Source organism: Arachis ipaensis, chromosome B08 (assembly GCF_000816755.2).
Source record: "Arachis ipaensis cultivar K30076 chromosome B08, Araip1.1, whole genome shotgun sequence".
Lineage (NCBI taxonomy): Eukaryota > Viridiplantae > Streptophyta > Magnoliopsida > Fabales > Fabaceae > Arachis > Arachis ipaensis.
This window is the reverse complement of record NC_029792.2, coordinates 53,119,505-53,146,423: the sequence shown is the minus strand read 5'-3', so window position 1 is coordinate 53,146,423 and position 26,919 is coordinate 53,119,505. Positions and strand designations below refer to the sequence as shown.

Here is a 26,919-nt window from a genome sequence, read left to right as displayed (position 1 = left end):
AATAAGTGTGTAAAGGCTTGATAATAACCACTCAAATTAGTACAAGATAAACTATAAAATAGTGGTTTATCAGTCCGCTACTTCCTATTCTTCTATTGGCACCACTAATACATCTTTGCATCCCACAGGTGAATAATACATGGCGGAGCCACGCCGAATCACCTTGCATGCACAAGGGGCTCCGGATATCATACTTCAACCTTTGCAAGCAAGGTATCCCAATCTTGATTCAAACTTTGAGTTGAAGAATAGCTTGATAAATCTACTCCCCAAGTATCATGGGCTTCCGGGTCAAGACCCCATCCGACATCTAAGAGATTTTCAAGTTGCTTGTTCTACGGCTCGAAGGCATGGAGCCGATAAGGTGGCTATTATGGTTTTTGCTTTCCCCTTCTCCCTTGAGGGACAAGCAAAAAAGTGGTTTTATTCGCAACCAGTTGAGATTGTGACCAATTGGGATTTCTTGAGAAGAGAGTTTCTAGATAGGTTATTTCTGCCGGAGAAGACCGACTACATCCGAAAGGAGATCTCGGGTATAATGCAAAAGGACCAAGAGAGTCTGTATGAGTATTGGACAAGGTTCAAGAAGCTATTGGAATCTTGTCCACACCATTGATTGGACACTTACTTGCTCATTAGTTACTTCACCGGAAGTCTTTGTGCGGAAGATAGAAGATTGCTCACCGCCTCTAGTGGTGGTTCCCTTTCCAAAAATAAGACGGCGGGAGAAGCTTGGAGCCTGATAAATGATGTTACCGAGGCTACACAACATGTAAGGGTAAGAAGCAATCCCGTCAAGGGTGTGGGAGAAGCACCGCCTTCCGAAGCAAGCTTAACCAAGGTGCTTGGGGATATGACCACTATCCTTACAGAGATGCACAAAGAGCAAAAGGCATTCTACTCCATCCAAGCCATCCAAACCCCACCCCAAGTTACCCAACTTGAAGGTCCTCCTAGAATTTGCGGTTTATGTTCTAGCACCACACATTACACCGATCAATGCCATCAAATTCAAGAGGAGTATACCCTTGCCATAGCTAATGTGAATTACAGCAATCGTCCACCCTATCCCTTTCATGGCTAAAACAACTACTCTCATGGCAATAATCACAATCAAGGGTGGAGGGATAATGCACAAGAGGGCAATCAAAATCAAAGATGGAATAACTCTTCTTCTCACTACAACAACAACTACCAAGCCAGCCAAAATCATCACAACCAAGCACCTCATCAAAACCAAAACAATTACGCTAAGTACCAAGAACCACATCAAAGACAACAATCCAACCAACCTTCCTCCTCTTCTACTAACCAAGTTGATGAACTTAGAGCTACTATAGAAAAACATGACGAGAGTAACAAGGCTCAATTTAATACCTTGAATGCATAATATGGTAGCTTGAGTGCTCAATTAGCCAATCTCACCGATATGATTTCGAAGTTGGCCATGTTCTCCTCCAACAACAACACCAACCAACCCTCAAGCTCTTCTAACCTTCCATCCCAACCCCTTCCAAACCCAAAGGGCGGCCTCAATGCCATTACTCTACGGTCGGGAACAACATTGGAGGAGATACCTCCTAGGGTCATGGAAGGCATTCATGAAGAAGAAGTGGTTGTTGAAGTTCCACATGAAGAAGAGGAGGTAGACAAAAGGCATGAGGAAGAAGAAGTGAGCCTTAAGGAACTCAAGAGGAAAGCTATAGTGGATGAACCCATTCTTATCCCATTCCCTTCTATGGTAAAGAAGGCCAAGAAGACTCCAGAGTTTGATTTAAACATGCTTCAAGTATTCAAGAAGGTTGAGGTAACTCTCCCACTTCTTGATGCTATTCAACAAATTCTGAAGTACTGATGCTGCATAAACTTGTTATGCTACGATTTAGGAAATTGCACGATCGGCAAAATTCCTTCCGGCAAGTGCACCGGTTATCGTCAAGTAAAAACTCACAATAGAGTGAGGTCGAATCCCACAAGGATTGGTTGAGTGAGCAATTCGGATTAGAAGTGTGTTCTAGTTGAGTGGAATCAAGATTTAGATGAGAATTGCGGAATGTAAAATTGGCGGGAAACGTAAATGACAAGAAATTGAAATGGCGGAATCTTAAATTGCATGAATTAAAGAGCAGAAGCTAAATTGCTGAAATTAAAAGGGAATGGGGTGATTGCATGAATTGAGTTGCAGAATGTAAAGAGAAAGTGGAAATCAGAAATGGGAAATTCATTGGGTTATAGGAGATATTGAGATCTCCGAATCAAAACATGTTTATCTCTTCCTCAACCAATGCGTTCATTGAATTTTGCTTGGCAGTCTTATATGATTGGATCCCAATCCCTTGGCTCACCAATTCTCTCTAAAAACAAACAAATTCCCAATCCCTTGGTTTAAATGTTCATAAGAAGAGATGATGCTCGATCACTGATTATACCACACAGTTTCATGAACCACAATTTGGTAGGATTACATGTCACAATATCCATCCAAACCCCAATCCAATTCACTGTGAGAAAGCTTCTCTAGCATGAATCCTCCATTCCTTTCCCAAGGTTCCGAAGGATTCCAATTATGGGTAGTTTCATTCCCAAGACAACTACCCAATGGAATTAGATCGAGAAGCTTTCTAACAAAATTCAAGAGAAAAGATTGAAGAAGAAGATAAACTATTATTGATTCATTGAATTACAATAGAGCTCCCTAACCCAATGAAAGGGGGTTTAGTGAGTCATAGCTCTGAATTCAATTACAAAGATATGAAAACTAGCCAAAATGAAAAGGTAAAAGTCAGTCCCCCTCAGGGGCTGGATTCCCCTTCAATCCCCCCGTTTCAAATGCAGAAACTAAGGCCTTTAAATAGGCTCCCTAAATTACAAAATGAAAATGAAATTCAAAGCAAATTACAATCAAATGAAAATAAACTATTCTAGATGATTCTTGTGGCCTTGATTTGTAACTAAAAACTCATGGAATTTGCATCAAAATCTTCATGTTGAATGATTTAAGACAAGCATGACTATTTGGCCCAAAATGATTACTTAAGGCTCAAGAAAATGCATAAAATAACTAAAAATAAAAGAAAAAGGCTAGTGAAACTAGCCTAAGATGCCTTGGCATCAAGTACGCAAAATTAAAGGACTTGTGCACACACAAAGATAGGATTGGTGAGTTGGAAACCTCGTCATTGGGTAGTTTCATTTCCTCATTGATGAAGCCTATTCCGGAAAAGTGTAGTGACCCCGGACCATGTTTGGTGTCTTGTCGTATTGGTGGACGTACTTTTCATGACTGTATGTGTGGTCTAGGGGCTTGCATGAGCATCATGCCACTTTCCGTATTTGCAAGGTTGAAACTAGCTCCATTGAAAAGGTCAGCCGCCAAGTTTGCCTTAGCCGACAAGAGTGTGATCACTGTAATGGGAATAGTAGAAGATGTACTTGTGGCAATCAAGGACTTGGTATTTCCAGTAGACTTCTACATCCTTGAGATGCCTCCAACAGAGAATAGCAATTTTTCCTCCATTCTACTTGGTAGACCCTTCTTGAAGACCTCTAAGTTCAAATTGGATGCCTTCACCAGCACATATTCCTTTGAGGTCGGAGACAAGACTATCAAGTTCAATTTGGAAGAAGCCATGAGACACCCACCGGAAGAGAATTCCATTCTCCGATGTGATGTAATCGATGAGGTAGTAGCAGAGGTACGAAGAGAGAATCACAACAAGTTGTGCTACCCTATTGTTGAAGAGACGGATGACCAAGAGGGTGAACAAGAGAAAGTTATTGAGAATGAACTCCAGGAGCTTGATGAAAAGGAACCTCAACTTGAGGCAAAGAGTGAATTGAGGCCTCTTCCATCTCATTTGAAGTATGCTTTCCTAGAGGACCACCAAAGGTTTCCGGTCATTATTTCTAGTGAGCTTTCTAGCCAAGAAGAAGAGAGGCTCCTAGATGTCCTAAGGAAGCACAAGAAAGCAATCAGTTGGAGCTTGGCCGACATTGTGGGGATTGACCCCCACAAGTGTATGCATCGTATCTTTCTCCAAGAGGGAGCTCGGCCAGTTAGACAATCGCAAAGAAGGCTCAACCCCACCATCCTTGATGTGGTGAAGAAGGAGGTCACTAGGATACTTGATGCGGGTATCATATATCCGATTTCTGCAGCAAGTGGGTGAGCCCAGCCCAAGTTGTTCCAAAGAAATCGGGCATCACTGTGGTTAAGAAGGATGATGGTGAAGTGGTCACCAAATGTGTGCAAAATGCTTGGCGAGTGTGCATCGATTATAGAATGTTGAATGCCGCTACAAGGAATGACCACTACCCTTTTCCCTTCATTGACTAGATGCTGGACCGACTTGCGGGTAAATCCCATTATTGCTTTTTTGATGGTTTTACTGGTTACTTCCAGATTCACATTGCTCCTAAGGATCAGAAAAAGACTACATTTACTTGTCCCTTTGGCACCTTTGCTTACAAAAGGATGCCATTTGGGCTATGCAATGCGCCTGATGAGCGGATATTTTATACGCTTTTTGGGGTTAATTTCATGTAGTTTTTAGGATGTTTTAGTTAAGTTTTTAGTATATTTTCATTAGTTTCTAGGAAAAATTCATATTTCTGGACTTTACTATGAGTTTGTGTGCTTTTTTGTAATTTCAGGTATTTTCTGGCTGAAATTGAGGGAGTTGAGCAAAAATCTTATTCGGGCTGAAAAAGGATTGCTGATGCTGTTGGATTCTGACCTCTCTGTACTCGGAATGGATTTTCTGGAGCTACAGAAGTTTAATTGGCGCGCTTCTAATTGTGTTGGAAAGTAGACATCCAGGGCTTTCCAGAAATATATAATAGTCCATACTTTGCTCAAGGATAGATGACGTAAACTGGCGTTCAACGCCAGTTTTATGTTGCAGTCTGGCGTCCAGCGCCAGAAATAGGTTACAGGTTGGAGTTCAACGCCAGAAACAGGTTACAACCTGGCGTTGAACGCCCAAAACAACCCAGGCACGTGAGAAGCTTTAGTCTCAAACCCAGCACATATCAAGTGGGCCCCAGAAGTGGATTTCTGCACTATCTGTCATAGTTTACTCATTTTTTGTAAACCTAGGTTACCAGTTTAGTATTTAAACAACTTTTAGAGATTTATTTTGTATCTCATGACATTTTTAGATCTGAACTTTGTACTCTTTGACGGCATGAGTCTCTAAACTCCATTGTTGGGGGTGAGGAGCTCTGCTGTGTTTCGATGAATTAATGCAATTACTTCTGTTTTCTATTCAAACACGCTTGTTCCTATCTAAGATGTTCATTCATGCTTCATTATGATGAATGTGATGATTCTTGACACTCATCACCATTCTCAACCTACGAACGTGTGCCTGACAACCACTTCCGTTCTACATTAGATTGAATGAGTATCTCTTAGATTCCTTAATCAGAATCTCTGTGGTATAAGCTAGAATCTATTGGCAGCATCCTTGAAAATCCAGAAAGTCTAAACCTTGTCTGTGGTATTCCGAGTAGGATTCTGGGATTGGATGACTGTGACGAGCTTCAAACTCACGAGTGCTGGGCGTAGTGATAGACGCAAAAGGATAGTAAATCCTATTCCGGTATGATCGAGAACCTACAGATAATTAGCCGTGCGGTGACAGCGCACCTGGACCATTTTCACTGAGAGGAAGGATGGTAGCCATTGACAATGGTGATCCACCAACACACAGCTTGCAATAGGAGGGACGTGCGTGCGTGAAGAAGAAGACAGGGAGAAAGCAGAGATTCAAAAGACAAAGCATCTCCAAAACTCCAACATATTCTCCATTACTGCATATCAAGTATTTATTTCATGCTCTTTTATTCCTCGCAATTCAATTTGATAAGTGAATTATTTTCCTGACTAAGAGTTACAAGGTAACCATAGATTGCTTCAAGCCAACAATCTCTGTGGGATTCGACCCTTACTCACGTAAGGTATTACTTGGATGACCCAGTGCACTTGCTGGTTAGTTGTGCGAATTTGTGAAAAATAGTAATATTGACACTGACATGTAACAAATTCGTGCACCATGTTTTTGGCGCCGTTGCCGGGGATTGTTCGAGTTTGGACAACTAACGGTTTATTTTGTTGCTTAGGTTAGGAAAAAATTTTCTTTTTGGTTTAGAGTCTTCTATTATTGTTTTTGGTTGAAAATTTCTTTTTTAAAATCCTTATTTTCTTTTTTTTTTAAATTTTTCAAAAATTTTATAAACTGATAATTGAGTTTTTCTGTTTGAGTTTAGTTTCATATTTTAAGTTTGGTGTCAATTGCATGTTTTTATTTTCTTTTAAAAAGAATTTTTTTTAGTTTGATCTTTAGTTTTTCTTGATCTGCATCTTTTCTTGTTTTTCTTGTGCCTTTTCAAAACATTAGTTTTCAAAAAATTTTTATTCTTAGTTATTAAAAATACTTCTTCAAAACAAGTGTTACATTTACTGCCCAATTGGCTAGAGCGTTGGTCTATGTTCTTGGTAATTGGGTATCTTCTTTTTAAAATCTTTCTTTTCAAAAATAATTTTTCTTTGATTGAATCTTGTGCCAAACTTTAAGTTTGGTGTTTTCTTGTTAATCTTTTTATAATTTTTGAAAAATTTATTTTAGTTTTCTAAAAATTTTAAGTTTGGTGTTCCTCCTTCATGTTCTTGTTGTTCTTGTGATTTTTCAAAGTGTTCTTGAGTCTTCCTTGTGTTTTGATCTTAAAATTTTTAAGTTCGGTGTTCCTTGGTGTTTTTCCTCCAAAATTTTCGAAAACAAGGAGCATTAGATCTAAAAAATTTTAAGTTGTGTGTCTTTTGTGTGTTTTTCTCTTTCATCATAAAATTCAAAAATCAAAAAAATTATCTTTTCTTTATTCTACTTATAATTTTCGAAAAATTAGCATTAAATTAGTCATCAAATTTAAAAATCATATCTTTTTCAAAACTTTCTAACCATTTTTTTCTTTCTCTCTCTCCATTTTTTGAAAATCTTCACCCATTTTTATTTATTTTATTTTAATTTATTTTATTTTCGAAATAAATAAATAAATAAATAAAAATATTTTTTCTCTATTTTACATCATCTCCCTTTCTCCATCATGGATATAAGTAGAAATGAACAGTCCAGAAGGACTCTGGGGTCATATGCTAACCCCACCACTGCTTCATATGGGAGTAGTATCAGTATACCCTCCATTGGAGTCAGTAGCTTTGAGTTGAATCTTCAGCTCATTATCATGGTGCAGCAAAGTTTCCAGTATTCCGGTCTTCCACAAGAAGAACCTATAGAGTTTTTGGCACAATTTTTACAAATTGCTGACACAGTACATGATAAAAAAGTAGATCAGGATGTCTACAGATTATTACTGTTCCCATTTACTGTAAAAGACCAAGCTAAGAGGTGGTTAAATAACCAACCTAAGACTAGCATAAAGACATGGAAACAGCTGACAGAAAAATTCCTGAATCAATACTTTCCTCCAAAACGGATGACACAACTAAGGCTGGACATCCAAGGCTTTAAACAAGGAGATAATGAATCTCTTTATGATGCCCGGGAGAGATACAGAGAGATGCTAAGAAAATGCCCCTCTGAAATGTTTTCAGAGTAGGTTCAACTAGACATCTTCTATTATGGGCTTACAGAAAGAGCTCAGATGTCTCTAGACTACTCAGCTGGTGGATCTATCCACATGAGGAAGACAATTGAAGAAGCTCAAGAGCTCATTGATACAGTTGCCAGAAATCAGCATCTGTACTTAAGCAGCGAACCTTCCATGAAAGAAGAGGCTAAAACAGTGACTACTGAACTCAGTCCTACAGAACAAGTTACTGAATTCAATCAGCAATTGGATTTTCTAAAAAAACAGTTAACCGAATTCAAGGAGAGACTACAAGAGACAAGGATGGCTAATATAAATATGGAAGAACAATTAAAGCAAACAAAGCAGCAGCTGTCAAAACAAATAACAGAAGAATGCCAAGCAGTTCAATTAAGAAGTGGGAAAACATTAAATACCCCACCTCAAGGCAGCAGGAAGGCAAGAAATGAGCAAACTACCCAAATTCCATCTGAGGAGAGTAAGAGCCCGGGGAAAAATAATTCTGGAGCTAAAACGCCAGAAATTGGGTGGAAGGTTGGCGCTGAACGCCCAAACCATGCTCAGGACTGGCGTTCAACGCCAGAAACAAGCAAGGAACTGGCGTTGAATGCCCAAAGGAAGCACAGTTCTGGCGTTCAGACGCCAGGAACGGATGAGGAGTTGGCATCTAACGTCACTCCAGCTTCCAACCCTGGCACTCAATTGCCAGTGAGAGATCATACACACACGAGTGCTGATGACAACCCCTCTAAAAGGGCTTCTTCAACCACTTCTGTAGGAAATAAACCTGCAGCAACCAAAGTTGAGGAATATAAAGCCAAGATACCTTATCCTCAAAAACTCCGCCAAGAGGAGCAGGATAAGCAATTTGCTCACTTTGCAGATTATATCAGGACTCTTGAAATAAAGATTCCGTTTGTAGAAGCACTTGAGCAAATACCTTCTTATGCCAAGTTCATGAAAGAGATCTTAAGTCATAAGAAGGATTGGAGAGAAACTGAAAAAGTTCTCCTCACTGAAGAATGCAGTGCAGTCATTCTGAAAAGCTTCCCTGAAAAGCTTAAAGATCCCAGAAGCTTTTTGATACCATGCATATTAGAGGGTAATTGCACCAAGACAGCCTTATGTGATCTTGGGGCAAGCATCACCCTAATACCTGCATCCACTATCAGAAAGCTTGGTTTAACTGAAGAAGTTAAACCAACCCGGATATGTCTCTAACTTGCTGATGGTTCCATTAAATACCCATCAGGCGTGATTGAGGACATGATTGTCAGGGTTGGGCCATTCGCCTTTCACACTGACTTCGTAGTGTTGGAGATGGAAGAGCACAAGAGTGCTACTCTTATTCTAGGAAGACCTTTCCTAGCAACTGGACGAACTCTCATTGATGTTCAAAAGGGGGAAGTCACTCTGAGAGTCAATGAGGATGAGTTTAAGTTGAATGCTGTTAATGCCATGCAGCATCCAGACTCACCAAAAGACTGTATGAAAGTTGATATTATTGACTCTTTGGTGGAGGAGATCAACATGGCTGAGAGTCTCGAATCAGAGCTGGAAAACATCTTTAAAGATGTTCCGCCTGATCTAGAGGATTCAGAGGAATTAAAAGAGTCTCTGAAATTTCCTCAGGAAGAGGAAAAACCTCCTAAACCTGAGCTCAAACCATTACCACCATCCCTGAAATATGCATTTCTGGGAGAAGGTGATACTTTTCCAGTGATCATAAGCTCTGCTTTAAATCCACAGGAAGAGGATGCACTAATTCAAATGCTAAGGACACACAAGACAGCTCTTGGGTGGTCCATAAGTGACCTTAAGGGCATAAGCCCAGCTAGATGCATGCACAAGATTTTATTGGAGGACAATGCTAAGCCAGTGGTTCAACCACAGAGGCGGGTAAATCCTGCAATGAAGGAAGTGGTGCAGAAAGAGGTCACCAAATTACTGGAGGCTGGGATTATTTATCCTATTTCTGATAGCCCCTAGGTGAGCCCTGTTCAAGTTGTCCCCAAAAAGGGAGGCATGACAGTGGTTCATAATGAAAAAAATGAACTGGTTCCTACAAGAACAGTTACAGGGTGGTACATGTGTATTGACTACAGAAGGCTCAATACAGCCACCAGGAAGGATCATTTTCCTTTACCATTCATAGACCAGATGCTAGAGAGACTAGCAGGTCATGATTATTACTGCTTTTTGGACGGATATTCAGGCTACAACCAAATTGCAGTAGACCCCAAGATCAAGAGAAAACAGCATTCACATGTCCATCTGGAGTATTTGCTTACAGAAGGATGCCATTTGGGCTGTATAATGCACCTGCAACCTTTCAGAGATGCATGTTCTCTATTTTCTCTGATATGGTAGAAAAATTTCTGGAAGTATTCATAGATGACTTCTCAGTATATGGAGACTCATTCAGCTCCTGTCTTGATCACCTGACACTGGTTTTGAAAAGATGCCAAGAGACCAACCTGGTTTTAAATTGGGAAAAATGTCACTTTATGGTGACTGAAGGGATTGTCCTTGGGCATAAAATTTCAAACAAGGGAATAGAGGTGGATCAAGCTAAAATAGAGGTAATTGAAAAATTACCACCACCTGCCAATGTTAAGTCAATCAAAAGCTTTCTGGGGCATGCAGGATTCTATAGGAGGTTTATAAAGGATTTTTCAAAAATTACAAAACCTCTAAGCAACCTGCTAGCTGCTGACACGCCATTTTTGTTTGACACAGAGTGCCTGCAGGCATTTGAAACTCTGAAAGCTAAGCTGGTCACAGCACCAGTTATATCTGCACCAGACTGGACATTACCATTCGAATTAATGTATGATGCCAGTGATCACGCCATTGGTGCAGTACTGGGGCAGAGGCATGACAAACTTCTGCATGTCATTTATTATGCTAGCCGTGTTCTAAATGATGCCCAGAAAAACTACACAACCATCCAAGGAGTACAGCAGGCAACAAAAGAAAAAATTAATTTCTGATGCAAAGTACTACTTGTGGGATGAACCCTATCTCTTTAAGAGATGTGAAGATGGAATAATCCGTAGGTGTGTGCCTAGAGAAGAAGCACAGAGCATCTTATGGCATTGCCATGGGTCACAATATGGAGGTCATTTCGGAGGTGAGCGAACAGCCACCAAGGTCCTCCAATGTGGTTTCTATTGGCCTACACTCTACAGAGATTTCTGAGAGTTTGTACGTAACTGTGACAGTTGCCAGAGAGTTGGTAATCTGCCTCATAGTTACGCCATGCCTCAACAAAGAATCTTGGAGATTGAGTTGTTTGATGTATGGGGAATTGATTTCATGGGGCCCTTCCCACCATCATACTCAAATACTTATATTCTGGTGGCAGTTGACTATGTATCAAAATGGGTAAAGGCCATTGCCACACCCGCCAATGATACTAAAACAGTGCTGAAGTTCCTCTAGAAACATATCTTCAGCAGGTTTGGTGTCCCTAGAGTACTAATTAGTGATGGGGCACTCACTTCTGCAGCAGATAGCTTTATTCTGCCATGGTCAGGTATGGGATTCACCACAAGGTGGCGATCCCATATCATCCACAGACGAATGGGCAAGCTGAAGTCTCTAACAGAGAACTAAAAAGAATCCTGGAACGGACTGTAAGTACCCGTAGAAAGGATTGGGTACGAAGCTTGGATGATGCTCTGTGGGCTTACAGAACAGCATTCAAGATTCCTATAGGGACCTCTCCGAACCAACTTGTGTATGGTAATGCTTGTCACCTGCCCGTGGAACTGGAACATAATGCCTACTCGGCAACCAGATTCCTAAACTTTGATGCCAAGTTAGCTGGAGAAAAAAGATTGCTCCAGCTGAATGAGCTAGAGGAATTCAGATTCAGTGCTTTCGAAAATGCCAAGCTTTATAAAGAGAAATCAAAAAGGTGGCATGACAGAAAGCTGTCATCTAGAACCTTTGCACCAGGACAAAAGGTTCTATTATTTAACTCTAGGCTCAGGCTATTCCCCGGGAAACTGAAATCCCAGTGGAGGGGACCATATGTGATTACAAGTGTATCACCATATGGTTATGTGGAGCTTCAAGACACTGATTCTGATAAGAAGTTCATTGTTAATAGACAGAGAATCAAGCACTATCTTGAAGGCAATGTTGAGCAAGAGTGCTCAAGGCTGAAGCTAGATTAAAAACTCAGCAAAGTCCAGCTAAAGACAGTAAAGAAGCGCTTGCTGGGAGGCAACCCAGCCATTGGCAACACTTTTTCTGTTATTTTGCCCTATTATTAATTTTATTTGTTTATATAAAGTTCATTGTTAATAAGGTAAAGAGTCAATTGCATAAGTTCACAGGGTTACAGAAGGATTCAGCACACAGAACAGAGAGAAAAAGCTCACTGGCAAGAAAATGCCAGTAAGAGGCAAAATTCGGCGTTCAACGCCCAAAAGAAGCATCCACTGGGCGTTGAACGCCAGTAAGGATAGCCATCTGGGCGTTAAATGCCAGAAAGAAGCATCTTCTGGGCGTTGAACGCCAGAAAGAAGCACCTTCTGGACGTTTAACGCCAGATTTACAGCGTCCTGGGCGTTCAGAAAAACGCCGAGTGACAAAGGAGTTCCTGGCGTTCAACGCCAGAAAGAAGCAACAGCTGGGCGTTGAACGCCCAGGAGAAGTAGCAATTGGGCGTTAAACGCCCAAAACATGCACCGTTTGGGCGTTTAACACGAGGATGGTGGGGAGGAGGTAAATTCGTTTTTACTTCGTATTTTTCATTTTAATTTTAATTTTCATGTTTCAATTCATGATTTCTTGCATAAACATGTTACAAACCCTGATTTCTAAAAACCCTACTTTAAAAATATCAAATGTATCTTAATCCATAACCACAAATTCTTTTTCAATCCAATCCAACTCTTTTTCAAATTTTCCAAAACAAATCTATCTCTTTTCCTTCTAAAATCTTTTCAACTCATCAATATCTTTTTCAAATCTCCACATTATCTTTTTCAAAATCCAAATTTATCTTTTTCAAATATCTTTCATATCTTTTCAATTTTAAATCACATCTTTTTATATCATACTTATTTTTTTTATAAATCATATCTTCTATCTTATCTTTTTTTAAAAATTTTCGAAAACCCACCCCCTCCCTTTTAAATCAACATTCGGCCACCCTCCTCTCATCCACCATTCGACACTAGCTCTCCTTCTATCCCTCTCCTTTCTTTTCTTTTGCTTGAGGACAAGCAAACCTCTAAGTTTGGTGTGTTTATCCGTGATCACTAAATTATACCCACTAAGATCATGGATCCTCAAGGAAAACAAACCACTCCAAGAGGCAAGAAAGAGAGTATTCCAAAACCACTTTGGAATCAAGGGAAGTTCTTAACCAAAGAACATTCAGACCATTACTACAAAATAATGGGTCTAAGTTCAGTGATCCCAGAAGTCAAGTTCGATCTGAAGGAAGATGAATATCCAGAGATCCAAGAGCAGATTCAAAACAGGAACTGGAAAGTCCAAGCTAATCCTGAAACAAAAGTGGGAAGGAATATGGTTCAGGAGTTCTACGCTAATCTGTGGCAAACAGACAGGCAGAGAATATCTGGAACTGCCCTCTATGACTATCAGACTATGGTCAGAGGAAAGATTTTTGACATCCACCCTGACAAAATCAGGGAGATCTTTAAGCTACCTCAGTTGAAAGATGACCCAGACTCCTTCAATAGGAGAATGATGAGAACAAACAAGGGCCTGGATAAGATTCTAGAGGATGTATACATCCCTGGAGCCAGGTGAACCACCAGCAGAAAGGGTGTCTCAAATCAACTCAAGAGAGAAGATCTCAAACCAGTCGCCAGAGGATGGCTGGACTTCATTGGGCGCTCTATACTGCCCACTAGCAACCGTTCTGAAGTCACCGTCAAAAGAGCAATGATGTTCCATTGCATTATATTGGGAAAAGAAGTGGAAGTTCATCAACTGATTCCATCTGAATTTTACATACTTGCAAACAAGAACTCCAAAGATGCCAGGTTGGCTTATCCAAGCCTAATCTCTATGCTCTGCAAAGATGCTGGAGTAAGAATGGGAATAACGGAGTACATCTCTATGGAGCAACCAATCACTAAAACTAAAATATAAAAACAACAAATGCAGGATGACCCCATCAAGAGGAGGGCACAAGAATTCCTCCCGAAAGTCCCTCAATTTGAATATTGGGAACAGCTTGAAGCATCTGTCACCAAGTTACAAGAATCTATGGACCAAATAAAGGAATAACAGCAAAATCAAAACAGTATGCTCTGCAAACTGCTTAGGGAACAAGAAGAGCAAGGGCGTGACTTAAAGGAACTGAAGCGTCAGAAGTTATCTCTTGAAGGACCAAGCACTCCACAGACTAGAGGAACATCCACATCCCAAACTCAAGGTTGTTGAGCTCTAATCTTAACCTTAACTCTGTGATAATTGTTCTTATTTGAGTTTTACCTTAGAAGTTATAGTAGTAATTAGTAGTTCTTTTATCTCCAATTAAGCTATAATTTATTTTTCTCATCATCATTAAACATGAATAAAATAGAAGATTTTCTTTAGAATAAGGAGGCAATATTTTTCGAATTTCTAATAAAACAAATTCTAATTGTTTACATGTGGTGGCAATGCTTTTTGCCTTCTGAATGAATGCCTGAACAGAGCATATGTCTTTGGAATTTGATGTTCTTGAATGTTAAGTATGTTGGCTCTTGAAAGAATAATGAACATGAGACATGTTATTGATAATCTGAAAAATCATAAAAATGATTCTTGAAGCAAGAAAAAGCAATGAATACAAAGCTTGCAAAAAAAAAAAAGGCAAGCAGAGAAACCCAATAGCCCTTAAAACCAAAAGGCAAAGGTAGTAAAAAGGATCCAAGGCTTTGAGCATCAGTGGATAGGAGGGCCTAAGGGAATCAAATCCTGGTCTAAGCAGCTAAACCAAGCTGTCCCTAACCATGTGCTTGTGGCGTGAAGGTGTCAAGTGAAAACTTGAGACTGAGCGGTTAAAGTCAATGTCCAAAGCAAAAAGAAGAGTGTGCTTAAGAACCCTGGACACCTCTAATTGGGGACTTTAGCAAAGCTGAGTCACAATCTGAAAAGGTTCACCCAATTATGTGTCTGTGGCATTTATGTATCCGGTGGTAATATTGGAAAACAAAGTGCTTAGGGCCACGGCCAAGACTCATAAAAGTAGCTGTGTTCAAGAATCAACATACTGAACTAGGAGAATCAATAACACTATCTGAATTGTAAGTTCCTATAGATGCCAATCATTCTAAGCTTCAATGGATAAAGCGAGATGCCAAAACTGTTCGGAAGCAAAAAGCTACTAGTTCCGCTCATATAATTCGAATCTGAGCTTCACTCAAAAACTCTGAGATATTATTGCTTCGTGACTTATTTGTATTCTATTTTATTTGTCTAGTTGCTTGGGGACAAGCAACAATTTAAGTTTGGTGTTGTGATGAGCGGATATTTTATACATTTTTTGGGGTTAATTTCATGTAGTTTTTAGGATGTTTTAGTTAAGTTTTTAGTATATTTTCATTAGTTTCTAGGAAAAAATCATATTTCTGGACTTTACTATGAGTTTGTGTGCTTTTCTGTAATTTCAGGTATTTTCTGGCTGAAATTGAGGGAGCTGAGCAAAAATCTGATTCGGGCTGAAAAAGGATTGCTGATGTTGTTGGATTCTGACCTCTTTGCACTCGGAATGGATTTTCTGGAGCTACATGAGTCCAATTGGAGTGCTTCCAATTGCGTTGGAAATTAGACATCCAGGGCTTTCCAGAAATATATAATAGTCTATATTTCTCAAGGATAGATGACGTAAACTGGCGTTCAACGCCAGTTTCATGTTGCAGTCTCGTGTCCAGCGCCAGAAATAGGTTACAGGTTGGAGTTCAACGCCAGAAACAGGTTACAACCTGGCGTTGAACGCCCAAAACAACCCAGGCACATGAGAAGCTTTAGTCTCAGCCCCAGCACACACCAAGTGGGCCCCAGAAGTAGATTTCTGCACTATCTATCATAGTTTACTCATTTTCTGTAAACCTAGGTTACCAATTTAGTATTTAAACAACTTTTAGAGATTTATTTTGTATCTCATGACATTTTTAGATCTGAACTTTGTACTCTTTGACGACATGAGTCTCTAAACTCCATTGTTGGGGGTGAGGAGCTCTGCTGTGTTTCGATGAATTAATGCAATTACTTCTGTTTTCTATTCAAACACGCTTGTTCCTATCTAAGATGTTCATTCGTGCTTCACTATGATAAATGTGATGATTCGTGACACTCATCACCATTCTCAACCTACGAACGTGTACCTGACAACCACTTCCGTTCTACATTAGATTGAATGAGTATCTCTTAGATTCCTTAATCAGAATCTCCGTGGTATAAGCTAGAATCCATTGGCAGCATCCTTGAGAATCTGGAAAGTCTAAACCTTGTCTGTGGTATTCCGAGTAGGATTCTGGGATTGGATGACTGTGACGAGCTTCAAACTCGCGAGTGCTGGGCGTAGTGACAAACGCAAAAGGATAGTAAATCCTATTCCGGTATGATCGAGAACCTACAGATGATTAGCCGTGCGGTGACAGCGCACCTGGACCATTTTCACTGAGAGGAAGGATGGTAGCCATTGACAACGGTGATCCACCAACACACAGCTTTCCATAGGAGGGACGTGCGTGCGTGAAGAAGAAGACAGGGAGAAAGCAGAGATTCAAAAGACAAAGCATCTCCAAAACTCCAACATATTCTCCATTACTGCATAACAAGTATTTATTTCATGCTCTTTTATTCCTCGCAATTCAATTTGATTAGTGAATTGTTTTCCTGACTAAGAGTTACAAGGTAACCATAGATTGCTTCAAGCCAACAATCTCCGTGGGATTCGACCCTTACTCACGTAAGGTATTACTTGGACGACCCAGTGCACTTGCTGGTTAGTTGTGCGAATTTGTGAAAAATAGTAATATTGACACTGACATGTAACAAATTCGTGCACCAGCGCCCACTACTTTTCAGCGGTGTATGACTAGTGTCTTTTTCGATCATATGGAGATTTGTCTGGAAGACTTTATGGATGACTTCAGTGTATATGGAACTTCATTTGATAGTTGCTTAGAAAACTTAGCCAAAGGCTTAACTAGGTGTGTTGACAATAACCTTGTCCTAAATTTTGAAAAATGTCACTTCATGGTGAGACAAGGTATAGTGTTAGGACACGTAGTCTCTAATGAAGGCAATTCTGTAGACCCGACCAAGGTCGATGTTATTACCAGTTTACCTCATCCCTCATCTGTGAGGGAGGTTCGTTCCTTTTTGGGGCATGCAGGATTTTACAGGCGCTTTATCAAGGATTTTAGCAAGATTGCATTGCCATTGTCGCGCCTACTCCAAAAAGATGTGGACTTTGAGTTTGATAGTGCATGTGTGGGTGCATTTGAGGAGTTAAGGAGAGCTCTTACCACGGAACTAATTGTGAGGGGCCCTAACTGGACCCAGCCATTGAGATAATGTGCGACGCGTTAAATCATGTTGTAGGTGCTGCACTTGCACAACGCGATGGTAAACTCCCTTACATCATTGCTTATTCCTCAAATACATTAGATGCGGCACAATCCAACTATACCACTACGGAGAAAGAACTCCTAGCTATTGTTCATGCATTAGATAAATTCAGATCTTATTTGCTAGGGTCCAAAATAGTGGTATATACGAATCATGTAGCTTTAAAGTATTTGTTGACAAAGAATGAGTCGAAACCTAGGCTCATACGTTGGATCTTGCTCTTGCAAGAGTTCGACATTGAGATTAGGGATCGAAGTAGGTCTTAAAATTTGGTTGTGGATCATTTGAGCCGCCTTGAAAATCTTAAATATGACCAATTTCTGATTGATGACTCATTCCCTTTGGATAGTTTGTATGCTGTTTCGGATAGCTTTCCTTGGTTTGCACCAATGGCGAACTACTTGGTTGTTAAGATCTTCCCACCCAACTTTTCTAAATATCAAAGGGATAAGTTGAGGAGTGATTCCAAATATTACATTTGGGATGACCCTCACTTGTGGAAGAGGGGAGTAGAACAAGTAATTCAAAGATATGTCCCAGAATCTGAAATTCAACCCATTCTTGAAGCTTGCCATTCATCCGAGTGTGGCAACTACTTTGGCCCACAATGGATGGCTAAAAAGGTGTTGGATTGTGGATTCTGGTGGCCAACCTTATTCAAGGATGCTAACCGATTCTGTGTGTCGTGCCACCAATGTCAGAAGTCAGGAAATGTATCCCAAAAGGATGAAATGCCTCAACAACCAATGTTGTTCTGTGAAATCTTTGATGTATGGGCATAGACTTTGTGGGACCATTTTCCAACTCAAGTGGGTATCTATATATTCTACTGGCGGCTGACTACGTATCAAAGTGGGTGGAAGCGATACCTACCCACCTTGATGACGCTAATACCGTGATTTCTTTCATTAGAAATAATATTGTGTGCCGCTATGGGTCACCACGAGCAATCGTGAGAGACCAAGGTTCCCACTTTTGCAACAGGAAAGTAGAGGCACTACTTAAGTGCTATGGGGTATTGCACAAGGTTGCAACTGCTTATCACCCCCAAACCAACGGACAAGCAGAGGTGTCCAACCGGGAGATTAAGCAAATTTTAGAGAAAGTGGTGAATCCATAAAGGAAGGACTGGAGCTCTCAGTTGGGATATGCACAATGGGCGTATAGGACGGCCTACAAGGCCCAGTTGGGGATGAGTCCCTTTCGGATTGTCTATGGTAAGGCATTCCACCTTCTAGTGGAGATTGAGCATAAGGCCTATTGGGCGGTTAAGCAGTGTAACATGGATTTCACCAAGACGGGTATAGCCAGAAAATTACAACTAGGAGAACTTGAGTGTCTTAGGATCAAGGCATATGATAATGCTCGAATCTACAAGGAAAAGACTAAGGCGTTTCATGATCACCATATCCGAAAGAAGGATTTTCAAGAAGGTGACGAGGTTTTCCTCTATAACTCGAGGCTCAGATTCATTCCTGGGAAGCTCCGTTCAAGATGGGAAGGACCCTTCAAGGTGAAGGAGGTAAAGCCCTATGGAGTGGTGGAATTGTTTGACCCTCGAAGCGATGCAACTTTCAAGGTGAATGGACATAGAGTGAAGAAGTTCCATGGCTACAAGTCACCAAAGGATTTAGAGGTGTTCCTGCTTACGGATGCACTAAGAGGAGGAGAAGCTTAAGCGACTGACCGTCCAACTTAAGGACGTTAAAGAAAAGTGCCTGGTGGGAGACACCCCACCGTGGTAAGATCTTCCTTGTGTATACTTTCTTGCTTCTAGCTTTAGATTCTTGTGAATTTTGTGATTTCTTGGTGTTGTTGAGTTGCTTAGGTATGCTAGCTTTTGTTGATTTTGTTGAATTGTTATGATATTCATGTAGATTTCACTAATCTTGGTATGGATGAATTGATGTGGTTAGAGAAAATGCTTTATTTTGAGTAGTGAATGAATGTGTGAGTGTTTTCTTGACTATCTAGCTTCAATACCTGCCAGGAATGTGTTAAAAATACCTTTCTCTATGTTGTAAAAAAAAATAAAAAAAAGAGGGTGCACGCTTAAGCGTGCGAGACGCGTGCGCGTCCCTTGAATTTTTGCAAGTCTGAGCACATTTTCCCGAGAGCTGCGCGAAACGCGCAAGTGCCTACCCACGCATATGGGTGAGGCACACCCACACGTCGCCTACCCCATTTCCTTGTCCATGCGTGCGCGCACATGACGCGTACGCGTCGGTCGCTCTGCACCACTTCTCTCGCCTACCACCACCGGCGACCACCACCTCTGGCGGTACCGCTTTCTCTCTCCTCTTCTCTTTCTTCTCTCTTACCCTTTCTCTCACTTGTACCTTATCTTCTCTATTCCTCTCAAGGTCATATTCTTTTCCATCCTCTTTTTCTTTGATTTATGCTTTTCTTTCTTAATTGCATGTATTTACTTTCTCTTATTTCTCTTAGTTGTACTTTGTTAAATTTGCTCTTGTTTATTTGCTTTCTTTCTTCCTTTTTGTTTTCCGTTTTCTATGTGTGTTGAAAGTTGAGTTACCTCTTGCGTTGATGGGTTGATTTGTTATCTTTTGAATCCTTTGTGATTATGTGATGTTGTTTTGATGTTGGGTATACCCACTACAAGAAAACACATCTTTTGCCACGTTTTTAAAGCATGGCGAAAAGTTAAAAAAAGCGTGGCGATAGCTTTTCGCCACGCTTTTTGAGCTATCGCCACGCTTTCGAAAGGGTGGCCTATCAAAGGGTGGCGGTTGCTCTATCGTCACGCTTTTTGCAGTCTATTGCCACGCTTTTTGTTTGCCACGCTTTTTTACAAACTGCCACTTGGAAAAGTGTGGCTGTAGGTGGGAAATACGGCCACGCTTTAAAAGCGTGGCAATAGGTAGAGATATGGCCACGCTGTAAAAGCGTGGCGATAGGCAGATCTGGCCACGCTTTTAAAGCGTGGCGATAGGTGGAGATACAGCCACGCTTTTAAAGCGTGGCAATAGGAAGAGATACAGCCACGCTTTTAAAGCGTGGCCATAGCAAAATATACAGCCACGCTTTAAAAGCGTGGCGAAAGCCTTGTTAAATTAAAAAAAAAATTTTCTTTCCCTTACTTGGTCTTCATTGCTACACTATAAATTTTCAATCCTTTTTTATTACCAAACCTACAAATATAGTATGCAATTTTTATTACAAGACAAATCAAACAATAATTAGTGAGATATATAATTTACTATAATTGTTTTATACATTAAAAAACTATTACTCAAATACAAAATAAATCTCGATTAGCATAAGAACAGGATGGATCTGTATCAAGAAAAACAAGGAAGGGGAAAAAGAAAAACAACAATAGGAATTAATAAGTGAAGAATAGTCCTCATATATTTTAGTAAAGAACCACCAACGAAACAAGTAATTGAAGTTCCATCTAAAACAACATGTTTACGATGCTACAATGCAAAATTCAATTACAGCTGGCCATGGGTGCTGAAGATTTGATTCAAACAGTAATAGGCACAACAAAAGAGATGAAAATCAGCAATTAAATTACTTTCAGCGATTTCTTTGAATTCTTGTTTTCACCTTCAATGCCCTGTAGAATGTTCAGCCCATACTTAAGGCTGAACCAATAAAATGTAAAAATAAGTGTTACAAGATGAATTTAAGTTCATATAAAATGTAAAATAGTGTTTATAGGTGAACTTAAGTTCACATAATTCTATTTGTGTAGAACTATATGTGTCCTTTAATAGTTACAAGAAGGAAAATTGAACCTGTAAATATCTCTATGAGGTAGAAACTCTGTTTCCAAAGTAGCTTCCCTGTCCTGCTCAATCGCATATAGTTCTGCAGGATCTTCAGGAATGGTAAGTCTTCTATTCCGGATTGCAGCAACATAGACCTGGAAATTAAAAACATGAATAAGTGCAATAAGGAGTTTGCAACCACTATAGATGTCATCGTCTGGGGTATTAAGCCTATCAAAATTCGAGAGTAATGCTGATTAAGTTAAAACCAACACCACTGAGGCATGTATACAACAGATACCTGCACGATCTCAAGTAAAGCACTTGTTCCTTTAGCAGGATGAATTCTGTATAGTGGCAATGCAGCAGCAAAGATAATGATGCCAAGTAACATAGCAATGGTGCCAATCCCAAATCCCTAATCCCATCCTTTATGAATTTGTATCCACACAATGAAGGTTAAGCTGATAGCACCACCAAGGCACACTGCAAGCAAGACTGCAAGAGTGTGTTGAAGAATGTTGACATCAGCCTTGATTCTTTTGGGTCTGTTTCATCAAACTGGTCAACATACCTGCACATATTTGTGCATTCAGAAAACAACCACAGTACTGCTATTTAACAAACAAAATGCTTTTGCTTAACCATATTAAGATAAAAAGCATATAAAATAAACCACAAAACATTATAAATAAATTTTGAATCACAATAGTAACAGTTTTATGTGTTGTATATTCTATAAAGAAAAATGAAACCATCTGTTACATTTAAGAATTAAAAACATTAGTTAATTCGATTGAATTATGGAAATAAATTAAAAGTAAGAAAGAACTTACTTCCCAGAACTGCTCACAGAAAGAACGGAGTATGAATCATGGGGAACAGGTGTACTAATGTGCTTCTTCCCCTTGCTTCACAGTCAATGGTTCAAAAAATCCCTTTGATCTTCCAGTTTCTGACAAGGAGCTATTATAATAACCAGCAACATACATCAGCCATGATATGCTCACTTTGTTGAAAACATGATAAATTTTATATATGGAATCTTAAGAATAACCAAGAAAGATTAGACAACCAAAAGAAGACATGCAAGATCCAGGAAGTCAAGCCATAAGAATTGCAAGGAAGAACAGAAAGGTCAACCTCTTTAGTTACAAATAAGATTGACTAAACAGAAAAAAACTAGAAACTAAAAACCACAGTGCATTAAAAGAATAAATTTTTTTTGTCAAACAGGAAATCTCGTATTATTGAGAGCGAGGTATTAGACGGAGAACTTCTTTCATTAATGCCACAGTAAACAAGAATATGTGAAGCAACAATTGTAGAAAATTAGAGCTGCAAAGCAGAAAAGAAAAAAGAAAAAAGGGACAGAGAAACAAAGAGAAGAAGAGGCCAAAGGGAGAACCAGATACGAAACAAAATGGGACAGAAACGGAATAGAACTGAATAGTCATAATTATTAGACAAAGTCTTCCCTAAAGCAAAGAAATCCAGTGTTCAAATCACTAACATTTTAGTTAAAGCTTAGTTTAAGTCACAATCCATTTCCATTGCAACTAACCAAATTTCAGTTTTTATGAGACATTTTAAAGCAATAAAATAGTCAAAAAAAATATCTTAACAGAAACTACATTGGCTACACCATACTTAAGCAGCAGTGATAAGCACTGCTTGAGCAAAGCACAAGCACAAGCTACACTAAGAACCTTAGTCATTCAAGAGAGCTCACCTTCCTTATTACATTCAGGGTCTTCGGGAATCATCAATTCATTATTAGGGTCATCTGGTAAGTCTTGGAGCCTATCCTCAAACCAGGTTCAAAAACAACAGCAGATTATCAACTTAACAGGTTCAAAAACAAAAAATCACAACAAAAAAATAAAATAAAAATAACAGAAGAACAACAGAACAACAACACAAGAACAATTAGCAAATTAACAAGTTCACACTAACAGTTAAAATTTACCAGAAGAACACTAATGCAAGTGGAATCATCATGCTAATATGTTTTCTACAAAGATGCTATTTTTGAAGCTAAAATTCCCTAATTACTAAGATCCAATTATTCTAATTTCACTTGCAATCAACTTACTAAGTTTCTAAAAGCTAGAAATGATAAAACTAACCCGAAATATGGTTAAAGCATTTCATCAAACATGTTGAGTACGGAAAACTTGAAATGAAATAAGAGAATTCAAAGCTTAGTATCAACGTGATAGAGAAGAGAACATAACTATTGTATACTTTAATTCAGTCAATGAAAAAAATCCAAACCACTACCAAATCAAATAGTTACTTATTGTAATAGAAATAAGAAGTTGCAGAGTTTCAAGCAGAGTATTGGTGTTGTGTGAGTGTATTGTCTTGTGGTGGGTTTAGGGAACTCACGGCGGTGACAAAAGAGAGCAGTTCGACGGCTAGGTGGAGTGCACGGTTTGGTCGCAGAGTTTGAAGCAGGACAACGTGGCTTCCAGACGAACGCGAACCCGAACGGTGAATGGCGAGTGAACGCGAACGGTGAACGGCGAGTGAACGTGAACGGTGAACGCCGAGCAAACTTGAACGGTGAAGAACGCGAACGAAGACGACGGCTGAATGAAGACGCGAACGTTAACGGCAACGTTAACGGCGGCAGAAGTGCGGCTGAGAGGGCTTGGAGGAGAAGAAGAGGGAGGAGCTTGCCGTCGACCATGTTTGCTGGAGCTTGAAGGTGAACAGAGAGATCCACAATGATTCGAAGAAGAACAAGAAAGAGAAGAAGGGTACGAAGATTAACAAGATGAAGAAGAAGTGGTTTATACAGGCGAGTAGTTTCGAAGGTGAAAGTGAGCATTAGGGTTAGTGGTTTCGAAGGGAAAAGAGAGATTAGGGTTGGGGATCGGGTTGGGGGCCGGGTTTGGGCCGGGTTGGGAGCCGGGTTTGGGAGCCGGGATTGGGTCAATTGGTTGGGGCCCCTCTCGCCACGCTTTTAAAACGTTATTGTTGCTCTCTACAGCCACGCTTTTGAAGCGTGGCAGAAAAGAAACCTTTGGCCACGCTTTTAAAGCGTGGCAATGGTGTACCAGCATATAGCCACGCTTTTTAAGCGTGGCCGTAATGAAACCCTGTCGCCACGCTTTTAAAACGTCCTTGTTTCTCTTTATGGCCACGCTTTTGAAGCGTGGCAGAAAAAAAACGTGGCCTTTTCTCTAATCAATTGCCACCCTTACAAAAGCGTGGCCGTTGATCCTTTTCGCCACGCTTTTGAAGTGTGGCAAAAAATAAAGTGGCCAAATCTCTTATCTATCGCCACCCTCATAAAAGCGTGGCCATTGACCACTTTTGGCCACGCTTTTGAAGCGTGACAAGAAAAAAGCGTGGCCATAGGCCTTTTTTCTTGTAGTGACCATTTTGGGGTATTGCACTATTGCATTTATTCAATGTGCTTATGCTTTGGATGCTGCACACCAAGTGTTTGTTGAATTGCACCTATCACATTTTTAGTCAATCTTGACACTATGCTTTCAGATTGGTGCTCTTCTATCAATACACTTGCCTTCTTATTATACATTGAGCTGATTGCACTTCATCCTTACCACTCATATGTGCATATAACTTGCTTCCTTAGGTCATATTGCAAGAATTGTATTCCACCCCTCTCTAACTCTACTTTATTCCTTTTGCATGCCTTATTGTCTTGGAGTTAGATTAGGTAATTGATTTTCTTGTGCCTTTTATATTTCTTGCATATGACACTTGGGGTTGTTAGTGATGCTTGAGTTTATTCTTCTCATGCCTTACTTGCATGCCTTTTTCACTCCTGCATCCCATGCTAGTGCATTGCTCCGTATTTCAATGGTTATCTTGCTTGCATGTTGCAGCTATCACATTTTCAAGATATCTATTCCTTTGTGGCACTTTTCTCTCTAGCATGTTATAATTTGAGTGTGGTCTCTTTGAGTTTAATGTCTTCTCTTTCCTCGCCTTTTTCAGATGGCCATCAAAAAGGACAAGGAAAAGGCACAGAAGAAGCCGCCTCCTAAAAGGGCACCTCAAAAATCCACTGCCAAAGCGCACCACGCGCCCAAGGCTAAGCCTATCCCCAATAAGGCACGAAGCATCATTAATATTGATGACCAAGAGAAGGACAACCCGGCGAGAGATTCCAGTAGGTTTCCCAACCGCTATTGCGAGCTTATGTTCCCCATCATGATTGCACGAAATTTCTATTCTGAACCCCTTCTTTCCCCTCCGGGTCATGTAGTTCACTTTGTCATACCTCGCATTGAACGACGAGGATGGGGCTTTCTCATGAGGAGACCACTAGAAGCAAATCTCTCGTGGGTGGTAGAGTTCCACACCAATTACTTCTCACCCTCTCTTCAGACTGTCTTCATGCGCCAGAAGAAAGTTCCAATTTCTGAGAAAGCTATTCAAGAAGTACTCCGAGTCTCACCGATACCATATGAGGTAGATGGTTACCAAGAGGCCCTCCGCCAGTGTGATGACTTCAAATTTGATTTTGATTGGGACGCTGTGCACCGAGTTATTGCCGAACAGGACACATTTTGGACCTGAGGGAGCCTTCCCGACCTAAGGGCATTCTTGCGCGCTATCTGACTGTAGAGGCTCGAGCATGGGCCCAAATCTTGTCTCATTAATTTTTTCCAGCACTCACGAGACGTTGATCACCACGGACCTAGCCTTGCTAGTTTGGTGTATACTCACAGAACGGGCGGTTAACATTGCTCGCCTCATCCACCAAGCCATGGGTCGTGTTCATGCCAAGGGTTAGTTGCTACTGCTGGTGCTCCCCAGGAGACTAAGGATTGGAAAGCAATGATTCCGGTAGACTGCGACGTCGTCCCGATCAGAAAATATCTCAAGCCTCCAGCAAAACACAGAAACCTTGATATAGCTATCCCCTCGGATATCCCTACCACTTCCTCTACATCACAAGGATCTTCCCACCAATGGCTTGAAGACCTCCATAAGAAGATAGATAGATATGAACGGTGGAACCAACGTCGTTATGCTTACAAAAAAAGGCTTTTGAGTTGTGTGACTCCTTCTACGGAGGAATCGGAGATCTCCACATCCACCTCGTACTTAAGTGAAGAGAGCACTTGCGAACGGGATAGTGAAAGTTCCAAACCCGATCACCCCTTGCACCTTGCTAGTAGCACAGAGGACCGTACTAATTCTTAAGTTTGGGGAGGTCGTTCGACCAATTTCCGTGGGTAATAATCTCCTCTTTTCAACATCTATGGGCTTTAATTCTCTTTTGTTTTGTTAATTAGGACACTTTTCATGTTTAGTTAGTTTTTCTTGTTAGGACTACTTAGTTAGGATGATGACCTCTTTTCCAAGAAACTGTATTTTCAGGGTACCCTACCAATTTTGAAAAAAAAAACTTTCTTAAGATAAACTTGCTTGAAGAATATATTTTGGAACATGGTGTTTGTGCTGAGAACACTAGTGTGTGAATTTTGAGCCTTATTATGTGGTTATATCTTCTAACCACTTATTCCCATTCTTTTGTGCATTATTCTCTCTCTATGATTGCAATCCTTGCTTTGTTTGATTCTATATATCTATTATTTTATGTATGAATGCATTTACATGATCGAGGCCATCATTTCAATAGTCATTTTTCCCAAACAGCCTTAACCATTTTATCTACCATTGCTAACCAGTTCTGAGCCCATGATAAACCCTTTTTGTTCTTAAATAGAGCACATCAACACTCCTAAGTTAAAAATAATAAACGTCCCTGGATTTGGATCCTTGATTAGCTTAGGCGAGTGAGGGTGTGTATCAATCAAATGGGAGGGTGTACCTGGGAACTTGGGTACATGTAAAGGTATGTCTTTGTATTTGTAACTGAAAATTTTGGAAATTGTGAACATACTCATGTATTAAATGATTGAACCATATGCATTGACACTTTTGTACATGAAGCCCCAAAAAGGGGACACGC

General features: G+C 40.2%; 1 protein-coding gene across 1 annotated transcript; it reads left to right on the top strand.

Annotated features, from left to right (window-relative positions):
• LOC110265305 lies at nucleotides 18,413-18,898 on the top strand. Its single transcript, XM_021108238.1, has 2 exons — nucleotides 18,413-18,733; nucleotides 18,800-18,898. Exons 1-2 carry the CDS (start codon nucleotides 18,413-18,415, stop codon nucleotides 18,896-18,898), a joined length of 420 nt encoding a protein of 139 aa, XP_020963897.1.

Bases quoted from the DNA above. Each gene is read 5' to 3' on its own strand.
- LOC110265305 (XM_021108238.1), top strand. From the start codon at position 18,413: ATGAGTCCCTTTCGGATTGTCTATGGTAAGGCATTCCACCTTCTAGTG. The intron at 18,734-18,799 runs GTGAAGGAGGTA...GCAACTTTCAAG, and splicing joins GATGGGAAGGACCCTTCAAG to GTGAATGGACATAGAGTGAA.